The sequence below is a fragment of the Xenopus tropicalis genome, chromosome 10 (assembly GCF_000004195.4).
Source record: "Xenopus tropicalis strain Nigerian chromosome 10, UCB_Xtro_10.0, whole genome shotgun sequence".
Lineage (NCBI taxonomy): Eukaryota > Metazoa > Chordata > Amphibia > Anura > Pipidae > Xenopus > Xenopus tropicalis.
In genome coordinates this window covers 26128533-26139551 of record NC_030686.2, presented here as the reverse complement: position 1 = coordinate 26139551, position 11019 = coordinate 26128533, and the positions used below count along the sequence as shown (strand labels likewise).

Sequence of the window (11019 nt, the reverse complement as noted above, 5' to 3'; positions counted from 1 at the left end):
CTGGGTCGCGTTCGCGCATGCACAGAGTGGGACAGCCACAGCGGCGGCTTCGGGGCGCCTCACGGAGAAATCCAGCCCTGGTGATCTGCACCTTGGGACAGATTTATAATCCAGTGCAATGTTCTCATGTCCAGTGTTCACCATTGAATGGTAAAATTCAGAACAATGGCCATACTAAAAGTTCTAAGCATGCTGTAGTTTAGATGCATGTCTTTCTGATATATAGAGGGCAGGTAGCAAATGTGATTAAATTGGCAGGGAAAGAAAACAATGATGGCAAAATATAGCAGAGGTAGGTTTCCTTTGGACACAGGAAACTGGGTAAAATAGGTTAAAGTTCTTCACTGGGCCCTTTTCTGAATACATTTGTCCCTATTGTTATGCAGCTGTGTAAGAATGTGGCTAAAATAAAGAGGGAATTTGATTTAATTAAAATTAATTAAAAAAAAAGTCAGTATAATTTGGTTAAATCCAGTTTCAGCAATAATTTAATTACAATTATAGCAAAACACTATAGGCAAGTATTAGTTGTGTGTTATTACATAAATTCTGTAGGCATTTCATAAATGTTAACATTAAAACAGTTGTTTTAGAACAGGGTGTTGTCCAGTGCTTGATCTACCACGGAATGAGAACTCCTAGTATCCAAACCTAAGTTAGCTACTAAATGGATACTAAATGGAAGTGATTAAGATGCAGTTAATAGCCGTTCGCATCTTTTAACAATAGTTTCTCATATGCTCTACATTAATAGCAGTAGACCCAAACCTCTGGACTCTTATACTGGTACAATTGTTAGTGACTATTATGAGCTGTTTTACATTGCTTCAAACATGCATATTTGTAATATCCTCTTATAGGTTAGGTAAAATTTAATTTCTCAATTTGATGTAAAGGTCAGTCGCATAAAAAGGGTCTTCCGGGGCTCCCCAAGCGTTTTCTTCCATTAGTAGGCAGCACAAATCAAAAATTGTTTTGTCACAGGGATATTGCCCCTTTGGAAGACACTCTTCTCTACATAAACTAACTTCATCACTATCAACAGGTTTAAGTCGATCTTCTACTCCATACACGCCAGGTAACAGGTACAGAAGTGCAGGTCTCCCTGCATAGGTCGTTTGTTGGCTGCTTTGTCTGATAATGTGGGAGTTCCATGTCTGTACAACTTCATCAAGTTCATCCTGAAATATATAGAAGAAGATACAAAGGTTGTACTAAGTCTTGCATTCAAAGAGGACATATTGCGTCTGATCTCACAAAAGGCTGGCCATAAAAACCTGAGTGATCAGTTAGAGGGCCCCATGTGGATGGTGAAATTACAGTGAGTGAGGGGTACATTTATCAAACTGTGTAAAAAGTTGAGTGAAACATTACCGGTGATGTTGCTCACAGCATATTAAGCTAGCTTAGTGATGTCCAACTTCTGTGGTGCAGAGGGCCGGAATTTCTCTAGCATACATATTGGAGGGCCGCTAATGGAAGATAGTTTTGACCACTCCCCTTTTTTAAATTACACCCACTTTAAACCACACCCATGTTATCTCAAGAACTTTTAAGACCATGCCCACATTAAAGGAGAAGGAAAGGTAAAAACTCAGTAAGCTTTAGCAGAAATGTCTATTTAAATACAGCCATAAGCACTCACAGAAAAGCTGCACAGAGTCCTCTATCAAAATAAAAACAGGATTTCTTATCTTCCTTTGTGTAAACATGTTCTTCTGTGTTAGACTTCCTCTCTTAGAAATATCCTTCATTCCTGGTGCCCAAGTCTGTGCAGCACTCTCCTGCTCCCCCCTCCCACAATAATGCTAAGAACTCCCTCCCCCCTCCCTTAGGAATGTGTGATCTGAGCTATAAAATCTAGAGCTGCAGCAGGAAGCTACTTAAAATGGAAGCTGCTGTCTTAAGCAAAGGGAGAAAGTTTCAAGAACTGTTTATTCAGGTATGGGAATAGTTTCTGAATAAATATAGTGTTCTAGGTGGCACTAATATGGTGAATCTATTGGCAGTAAAATGCCAAAATGACTTTGCTTCTCCTTTAATGGTGGTAGTGCAGCAAAAACACAAATGCTTGGTGCTCACTGCGGGGATATCAACCATCATACATATGTAACATAATTATATAATGATCTATTATTATCATCAAATCAAGATGCACCCTTAAAGAAGAAGGAAAGTCAAAGTCACTTGGGGGACCTTGTACCCCGGGCTGGTGCCCCTGTATGGAGAAAACCGCACCAGCCCGGGGTACCTGTAGCGAGCGCTTCCTCCTTCCGGCTTCCCTTTCCGAAAATGCCAGCAGTCGGCGCAAGCGCAGTAGAGTGAAAAGCTGACTTTTCTGTTAAAGTTCCACTATTCACTCTACTGCGCATGCGCGCGCAGGGGACCAGGAAGGAGGAAACGATCACTGCTACCCCGGGCTGGTGCTGTTCTCTCCGAGCAGGGGCACCAGCCCGGGGTAAAAGGTAGGCGATTTAAGTCACTTGGGGGTGCCTAACATGTTGGCACCCCCAAGTGACTTTGCCTTTCTTTCTCCTTTAAATCCATATGCCTCCTCCTCCCTTGTGGATAGCACAGCATCCCCCAGCACATAATTACACACCTTAGGGGCCTTTTAATGGCTATTTCCAACAAACTTCCAGAACAAACCCCTGCCAGCTTCACCTCTCACAGGCAGCATAGGGCAGGCAGAGTATGGCACACACGGGCAGGGTAGGGCAGGCAGAGTATGGCACACACACTGTGTGTCCTATGCTGCTTGTGTGTGCCATAGTCTGCCTGCCCTATGCTACCGATGTTCCATTCTTTGCCTGCCCTATGCTGCCTGTGTGTGACATACTCTGCCTGCCCTATGCTGCCTGTGTGTGCCATACTCTGCCTGCCCTATGCCGCCTATGCACCATTCTGCCATTCTTTGTCTGCCCTATGCTGCCTGTGTGTGCCATGCTCTGTGTGGCTTATGCTGCCTGTGTTTGCCATACACAGAGGCAGCATAGCTCAGGCAGTACATACAGTGACACAATGCTGCTGCTTCTGTTCCTACAGTCAGAGGTGTGAAGAGGTGATCAATGTGGGTACTTACAGTCTGAACCTGAGGTGTAAACAATGCAGGTGGTGAACAAGTTGTTGCCTGAATGCAGGGATTCAAAAGTGTGAACAGTACAGGGGATTACAGGTTTAATCAATACAGGGTGATTACAGAGGGGGGTCGTGGCCTGTTGGACAGTACTGAGCTAGGTTAACAAAGAGCATCTCCCTGTTTGTGCTGAATGTGATAGGATTCTAGATAATCTAAGCAAATTCATGCGGAATCTTCTTTCTAAGGCCTGCTTTGTTATCAAGAGAGATAGACAGATAGATAGATAGATAGATAGATATATAGATGACAAATTGATAGATTGATCTATAATTGATTGATAGACAGAAAGATAGATGACAGACAGATAGCTAATAAAAGATAGATATATAGATATAAAGAAAGATAACAGGCAGATCGATAGATAGATAGATACATAGATAGATAGATGATAGATAGATAGATAGATAGATAGTGACAGACAGATAGATATATAGAAGAATAGAAAGACTTAAATTACAGATAGATAGACACATAGAGAGGTAGATAGATAAGCAGGCAGGTAGATAGCTAGCAGGCTGATGATAGATAGAAAGATAGATGACGATACCAATACACTGACAAGTATACAGGTAGACATACAGGCTGAGAGAGATACAGAGACAGACAGGTGATGATAGATAGATAGATAGATAGATAGATAGACAGACAGACAGACAGACAGACAGACAGATAGATAGATAGATAGATAGATGATAGATAGATAGATAGATAGATAGATGATAGACAGACAGAAAGACAGATAGATAGATAGATAGACAGACAGACAGACAGACAGACAGACAGATAGATAGATAGATAGATAGATAGATAGATGATAGATAGATAGATAGATGATAGACAGACAGAAAGACAGATAGATAGATAGATAGATAGATAGATGATAGACAGACAGAAAGACAGATAGATATATAGATAGACAGATAGATAGATAGATAGATAGATAGATGATAGACAGACAGAAAGACAGATAGATAGACAGATGATAGATGATAGATAGATAGATAGATAGATAGATAGATAGAGAGAAAGATTGATAGATAGATAGATGATTGACAGACAGAAAGACAGATAGACAGACAGATAGATAGATGATAGATAGATGATAGATAGATACAGTAGATAGATAGATAGATGATAGATAGATAGATAGATAGATAGTGACAGACAGATAGATATATAGAAGAATAGAAAGACTTAAATTACAGATAGATAGACACATAGAGAGGTAGATAGATAGATAAACAGGCAGGTAGATAGCTAGCAGGCTGATGATAGATAGAAAGATAGATGACGATACCAATACACTGACAAGTATACAGGTAGACATACAGGCTGAGAGAGATACAGAGACAGACAGGTGATGATAGATTGATAGATAGATAGATACAGTAGATAGATAGATAGATAGATAGATAATAGACAGACAGAAAGACAGATAGATAGACAGACAGACAGACAGACAGATAGATAGATAGATAGATGATAGATAGATAGATAGATAGATAGATAGATAGATGATAGACAGACAGAAAGACAGATAGATAGATAGATAGATGATAGATAGATAGATGATAGACAGACAGACAGAAAGACAGATAGATATATAGATAGACAGATAGATAGATGATAGACAGACAGAAAGACAGATAGATAGACAGATAGATAGATGATAGATAGATACAGTAGGTAGATAGATAGATAGATAGATAGATAGAAAGATAGATAGATGATAGATAGATAGATAGATAGATAGATGATTGACAGACAGAAAGACAGACAGATAGATAGATAGATGATAGATAGATGATAGATAGATAGATAGATAGATAGATAGATAGTGACAGACAGATAGATATATAGAAGAATAGAAAGACTTAAATTACAGATAGATAGACACATAGAGAGGTAGATAGATAGATAAACAGGCAGGTAGATAGCTAGCAGGCTGATGATAGATAAAAAGATAGATGACGATACCAATACACTGACAAGTATACAGGTAGACATACAGGCTGAGAGAGATACAGAGACAGACAGATGATGATAGATAGATAGATAGATAGATAGATAGATAGACAGACAGATAGATAGATAGATAGATAGATAGATAGATAGAAAGATAGATAGATAGATAGATAGATAGATAGATAGATAGATAGATAGATAGATGATAGACAGACAGAAAGACAGATAGATGATTGATAGATAGATAGATAGATAGATAGATAGATGATAGATAGATAGATAGATGATAGACAGACAGAAAGACAGACAGATAGATAGATGATAGATAGATAGATAGATGATAGATAGATACAGTAGATAGATAGATAGATAGATAGATGATAGATAGATAGATGATAGATACATAGATGATAGATAGATAAATATATAGATAGATAGATGATAGATAGATGATAGATAGATAGATAGTTAGATGATAGATAGATACAGTAGATAGATAGATAGATAGATACAGTAGATAGATAGATAGATAGATAGATAGATAGATAGATAGATAGATGATAGATAGATAGATAGATAGATACAGTAGATAGATAGATAGATAGATAGATAGATAGATGATAGATAGATAGATAGATACAGTTGATAGATGATAGATAGATAGATAGATAGATAGATAGATAGATAGATAGATGGATAGTTGATAGACAGACAGAAAGACAGATAGACAGACAGATAGATGATAGATAGATAGATAGATGGATAGATAGATACAGTAGATAGATAGATAGATAGATAGATAGATAGATAGATAGATAGATAGATAGATAGATAGATACAGTAGATAGATATAGATAGATAGATAGATAGATATAGATAGATAGATAGATAGATAGATAGATAGATAGATGGATAGATAGATACAGTAGATAGATAGATAGATAGATAGATAGATAGATAGATACAGTAGATAGATATAGATAGATAGATAGATAGATAGATAGATAGATACAGTAGATAGATATAGATAGATAGATAGATAGATATATAGGACAGGAGACACGTTGGCAGGTGCACTAGTGAGACCCATAGCCATCTGCATATTCTGTGTAGGATAAAACAGTCATAAATTATTTTAACATTGGCCTAACCAACAGTAAAAAAAATAAGCCTTACCTGTATAAGGTTTAAGAAGCAGAACTGGATGAGACTTTTGTCCAGAAAATTTCCAGAGAAATGACCGTCATTTTGAATGGTTTGGAAAAGATTGATCCAGAACTGAACATTTTGCTTCCTCAGTATACTCCACCATCCTTCAATGCGCTGATTTGCTGTACTGCGGCCATACATAAAACTTCTTTCACCGGCATAATTATCAGTTTGCTGTCTCCTTAGAAATTTCTGCATTTGTTCTATATGACCATTTTCTGTGCCATGATCGGTACGAATTCTCTCTGGACATCCACCTCTCAGGGTAACAGCATCAATGAAATAATTAGCAATTACTTTGGGGTTACTGTTGGTAGTAAAAGCTTCCATCCAGATTACATAACGACTAAAGCCATCAATACAGCCATTAATTGCAATTCCATATGGTTTTAGTTTATCATAAGAATCTATGTGCCAAATAGCATTGGGACCTTGACTGTGGTACCGACGCCTTCGTAAGCGGTGAGCAGTTCTCAAACACACTCCCTCTGGATCAATGGCGGCTATAATCTGCCTTACTGTTTTTTGGGTCACAACAAAACCTCTTTGAATCAGACGTAGATGTAGCCACCGATACCCTTGCATCTGTCCTGATCCTTCCATTTCACTTTGAATAAAATCAATTACATCAGCAATGTCTGTGTAATTCTTTCTCCTATAAAGGCCAAGTTTCCTACACAGTCTCTTCAGTGTTCTGTAACTTATTATAACACCATGACCATGTGCTAAAATGGTAAGGATCTCATTGTTACTTAATCCAAGTCTAAAATAAAACTGCAAAACAGTTTCTCTGTCAGGCATTGTAAGGTTAAAAGCACGTTGTTCTGCAAATGTGAGGTGTAGTGAGTATGTAGTAAATGTAGCCCAAGTGCCCTGCTTTACCTTAGTGACTGTAATGTCCTGTGTAACTCAGCTGCAAGCAGGACTGCACCCAGGGCTGCAAGAGCCATGACACCTTGTGGTAGGAATAGTCTTTTTTTTTTTTTTTTTTTTTTTACAAAACCTGCTGTTAAAAAGTCATAATTATGAGATTAAAAGTCATAATTTCGACTTTTAAAAGTCATAATTATGAGATTAAAAGTCATAATTATGACTTTTTAAAGTCATAATTATGACTTTAAAAGTCATAATTTCGACTTTTTAAAGTCATAATTATGAGATTAAAAGTCATAATTATGACTTTAAAAGTCATAATTTCGACTTTTTAAAGTCATAATTATGAGATTAAAAGTCATAATTATGACTTTAAAAGTCATAATTTCGACTTTTTAAAGTCATAATTATGAGATTAAAAGTCATAATTATGACTTTTTAAAGTCATAATTATGACTTTTAAAGTCATAATTTCGACTTTTAAAAGTCATAATTATGACTTTAAAAGTCATAATTTCGACTTTTTAAAGTCATAATTATGACTTTAAAAGTCATAATTTCGACTTTTTAAAGTCATAATTATGAGATTAAAAGTCATAATTATGACTTTAAAAGTCATAATTTCGACTTTTTAAAGTCATAATTATGAGATTAAAAGTCATAATTTCGACTTTTAAAAGTCATAATTATGAGATTAAAAGTCATAATTTCGACTTTTTAAAGTCATAATTATGAGATTAAAAGTCATAATTTCGACTTTTAAAAGTCATAATTATGAGATTAAAAGTCATAATTCACCGGAATTTTTTTTTTTTTGGTGGCCCTACTGCTCTTCCGTATATATGGGTTAAATGTTTGCAAATATTCTGCCAACAATTTAGTCTTTAGCCCATTTTGCTGAATAGTAAAACTTGCGTTAATTAGTACGTAGCGTATTTTCTGGCGAGTGTGATAACTGTGAATGTTTTGTTGCCAGAATAATTGCAATATTATATTTGTTCCCGTTTAATAAAGTGCCCATAACATATTTGCCATTTATTCTGTGTCTAAAATCTCCCACTTAATTTAAGCCATTTTAGCAAACGGAACCCTAAGTATTTGGCTAAATATTCTTAAATGCCCCCCCCCCCCCATTTTAGTATCTCTAGTACTTCCTTTTTTTCTTACTTATATTTTTATTGTTTTTTTGGGGTTTTTTTTTGCAAATAAACATTTATACAGCACCTCTCTAGCACTCTGTGCTCTCCCAGGGCAAAATGTCGCCAGTTTTATGCTGCCGATTGTCGCGATAAATAGCGTGCATGCGAAAAATACTGTGCACGTTATTTATCGCGACAAAAATATCGCATGAAATACCGCGCGTAAAATAGCGCAAGTGTACTAATAGTGAATCGTGCGAAAAGTTGCGAAAATTAAGACGCAATAAAATTTTTAATGCGCGCTATAAATAGCGCACGTTTTATCGCACTTTAGTGATTCGGCCCCATTGGCTCTTAAATATTTGATTGGTTTAGCTGTCCATTGAAATAAAAAGGATGTAGCTAGTTGTTGTATCGTTGTGTTAGGAAGATTAATGTTTAAAGCCTCGGAAATATATAAATGAATGCAGTGGCATTTATTATGTATAATACCCCCAGAACTCATATATTTTAGATTGATAGCATTACCTCACTTGCACAAGCAAATATTACAAACTTTTCTTCTGTCCCAGAGCTATCATGCTGCATGTCTTGCTCCTTGCTCTATGCTTAGCTGAAACTCCTTCCTGCAAAATTTCCAAAGGGGAAGAGTCATTTTAGGCAGCAGGGTCAATCAGGACTTTTTAAACTGGACCAGTCTAATCCTACTGTAAATGATAAGGATATTAGAAGTCACTGAGGGGTTCTGTGACCATATAAAGGCACAATGGCTGCAGGCTGAATTATACACGGAACTGTATCACTCATGTATTATAAGGGATAATGTACCCCCTACTGTAAATGATAAGGATATTAGAAGTCACTGAGGGGTTCTGTGTCGGAGTCGGGGTGGGAGGGCGGGTCCGTGTGTCGGAGTCGGGGTGGGAGGGCGGGTCCGTGTGTCGGAGTCGGGGTGGGAGGGCGGGTCCGTGTGTCGGAGTCGGGGTGGGAGGGCGGGTCCGTGTGTCGGAGTCGGGGTGGGAGGGCGGGTCCGTGTGTCGGAGTCGGGGTGGGAGGGCGGGTCCGTGTGTCGGAGTCGGGGTGGGAGGGCGGGTCCGTGTGTCGGAGTCGGGGTGGGAGGGCGGGTCCGTGTGTCGGAGTCGGGGTGGGAGGGCGGGTCCGTGTGTCGGAGTCGGGGTGGGAGGATGAAACTGCCTAAATGTGAAAGGTAGGGGTCCGCTGAACAGTTTGATGCCCGATGTGCATAGTTTGACTAAATATTTGGCATGAAGGGGCCCCTAGACGAACATACCCCAAACCATCCATCATTTCTGTTATTTTATCTAAAGTAAAAATCAACACATTTGGAAAACTGAATGTGGGGTAAAGACACTCAAAAAAATAAGTGTACCACAAAAAGCCACGTGTTTTTGTAAAGCGCACATGCCCCGATTCCAGGAAGGCTACACTTGTCTTTATATTACAAAGTACCGAACCGCACAGCTTTGCTAAGTACATTTATTCAGTGAGGGAGACCCTGTAGTTACAGTTCTACAAACAAGAGTCAATAATATGAGTAATAATTCTGTAAAGAACTAACAATACAAATAAGCAATGCCAATAAGGACACAGCAATGTGCATTCTCTCAGAGAGCAGTGGCACACAGAACAGTAAAAGCAGTGAAACGGTCAAAAGGGTTACAAGCAATTGCATTCTATTTTTGTACAGCTTGAATCTGTGGAATTCCTCCTGGTAGTGGTAACTTGAACTGATGATATAAGTTATATAAGTGTCTTGGCTGTCTAAGGGCAATGACAGACAAGACAGTGTTGCCCACTGGAAATGTCCTGTCCCAAGTGCCCCTACCTGCCCCTCCACATCCATGTAAAACACTTTAAATCATATGATTACCAGCAGTTGCTGCATGTAATACACCACATCTGTAATTGCCCTAGGATCAAGTTCAATGACAAATGGGTGCTAAGGCCCTGACTAGTGTTCTGCACTGAGTTCTGGTACTGACACTGTGATTGGAGTTGGGGAGCTTGCAGTGTACCAAGGGTTTTATGGCTTCTGCACCAAAGCATCCATAAGTGTTTCCACCCATCAAGTGCAAACCATTTGACTTCATGCAACATGTAAAGATCGTAGTGCAGCAAGCCACTCACAGCTTACATAATTGTATAATTATTGTGTTGCTCTATAGAGATGTAGCGAACTCTTCGCCGGCGAACTAATTCGCGCGAACATCGGGTGTTCTCAAGTCCGCAAATTCGCAAACTTTTGGCGATGTTCGCCATTTTGGGTTCGCTGCGGTTTTTTTTGCGCCGCGTCTTTTTGTCTCGGTTTTTTCCACCGCGTTTTTTGCCTTTGCGTATACATAGGAATAGGTTGCATTTTTTTTTGGCGTTATTTTTTTTACAAAGTATTTTTCAGAGAAATTTTTGCCCTTGATCCCCCTCCTGCATGCCACTGTCCAGGTCGTGGCACCCTTTAAACAACTTTAAAATCAGTTTTCTGGCCAGAAATGGCTTTTCTAGGTTTTAAAGTTCGCCTTCCCATTGAAGTCTATGGGGTTCGCAAAGTTCGCAAATATTTGCGAGTTTTGCCGAAAGTCCGCGAACGGGTTCGCGAACATTTTTGGCGATGTTCGCTACATCCCTATTGCTCTAAACATAACAATAATAAGTAATATAATTTGGGGAAGAGGTACA

At 38.5% G+C, this 11019-nt stretch overlaps 1 protein-coding gene across 2 annotated transcripts in view; it reads right to left on the bottom strand.

Annotated features, from left to right (window-relative positions):
- Positions 1–460: 460 nt before the first annotated feature.
- Positions 461–11019, bottom strand: part of LOC105945278 — a 42585-nt gene continuing 32026 nt past the window's right edge. The window contains exons 4-6 of one of the 2 annotated variants that reach the window (XM_031894326.1): positions 8854–8951; positions 6281–7087; positions 461–1181 (exon numbers count right to left, since the gene is read on the bottom strand). In XM_031894326.1, the coding sequence (XP_031750186.1) occupies positions 873–1181; positions 6281–7087; positions 8854–8913 (1176 nt within the window). In that variant the 5' untranslated portion in view covers positions 8914–8951 and the 3' untranslated portion in view covers positions 461–872. The remainder of the gene's footprint in view (positions 1182–6280; positions 7088–8853; positions 8952–11019) is intronic. The other variant, XM_031894327.1, reaches the window with a different exon arrangement.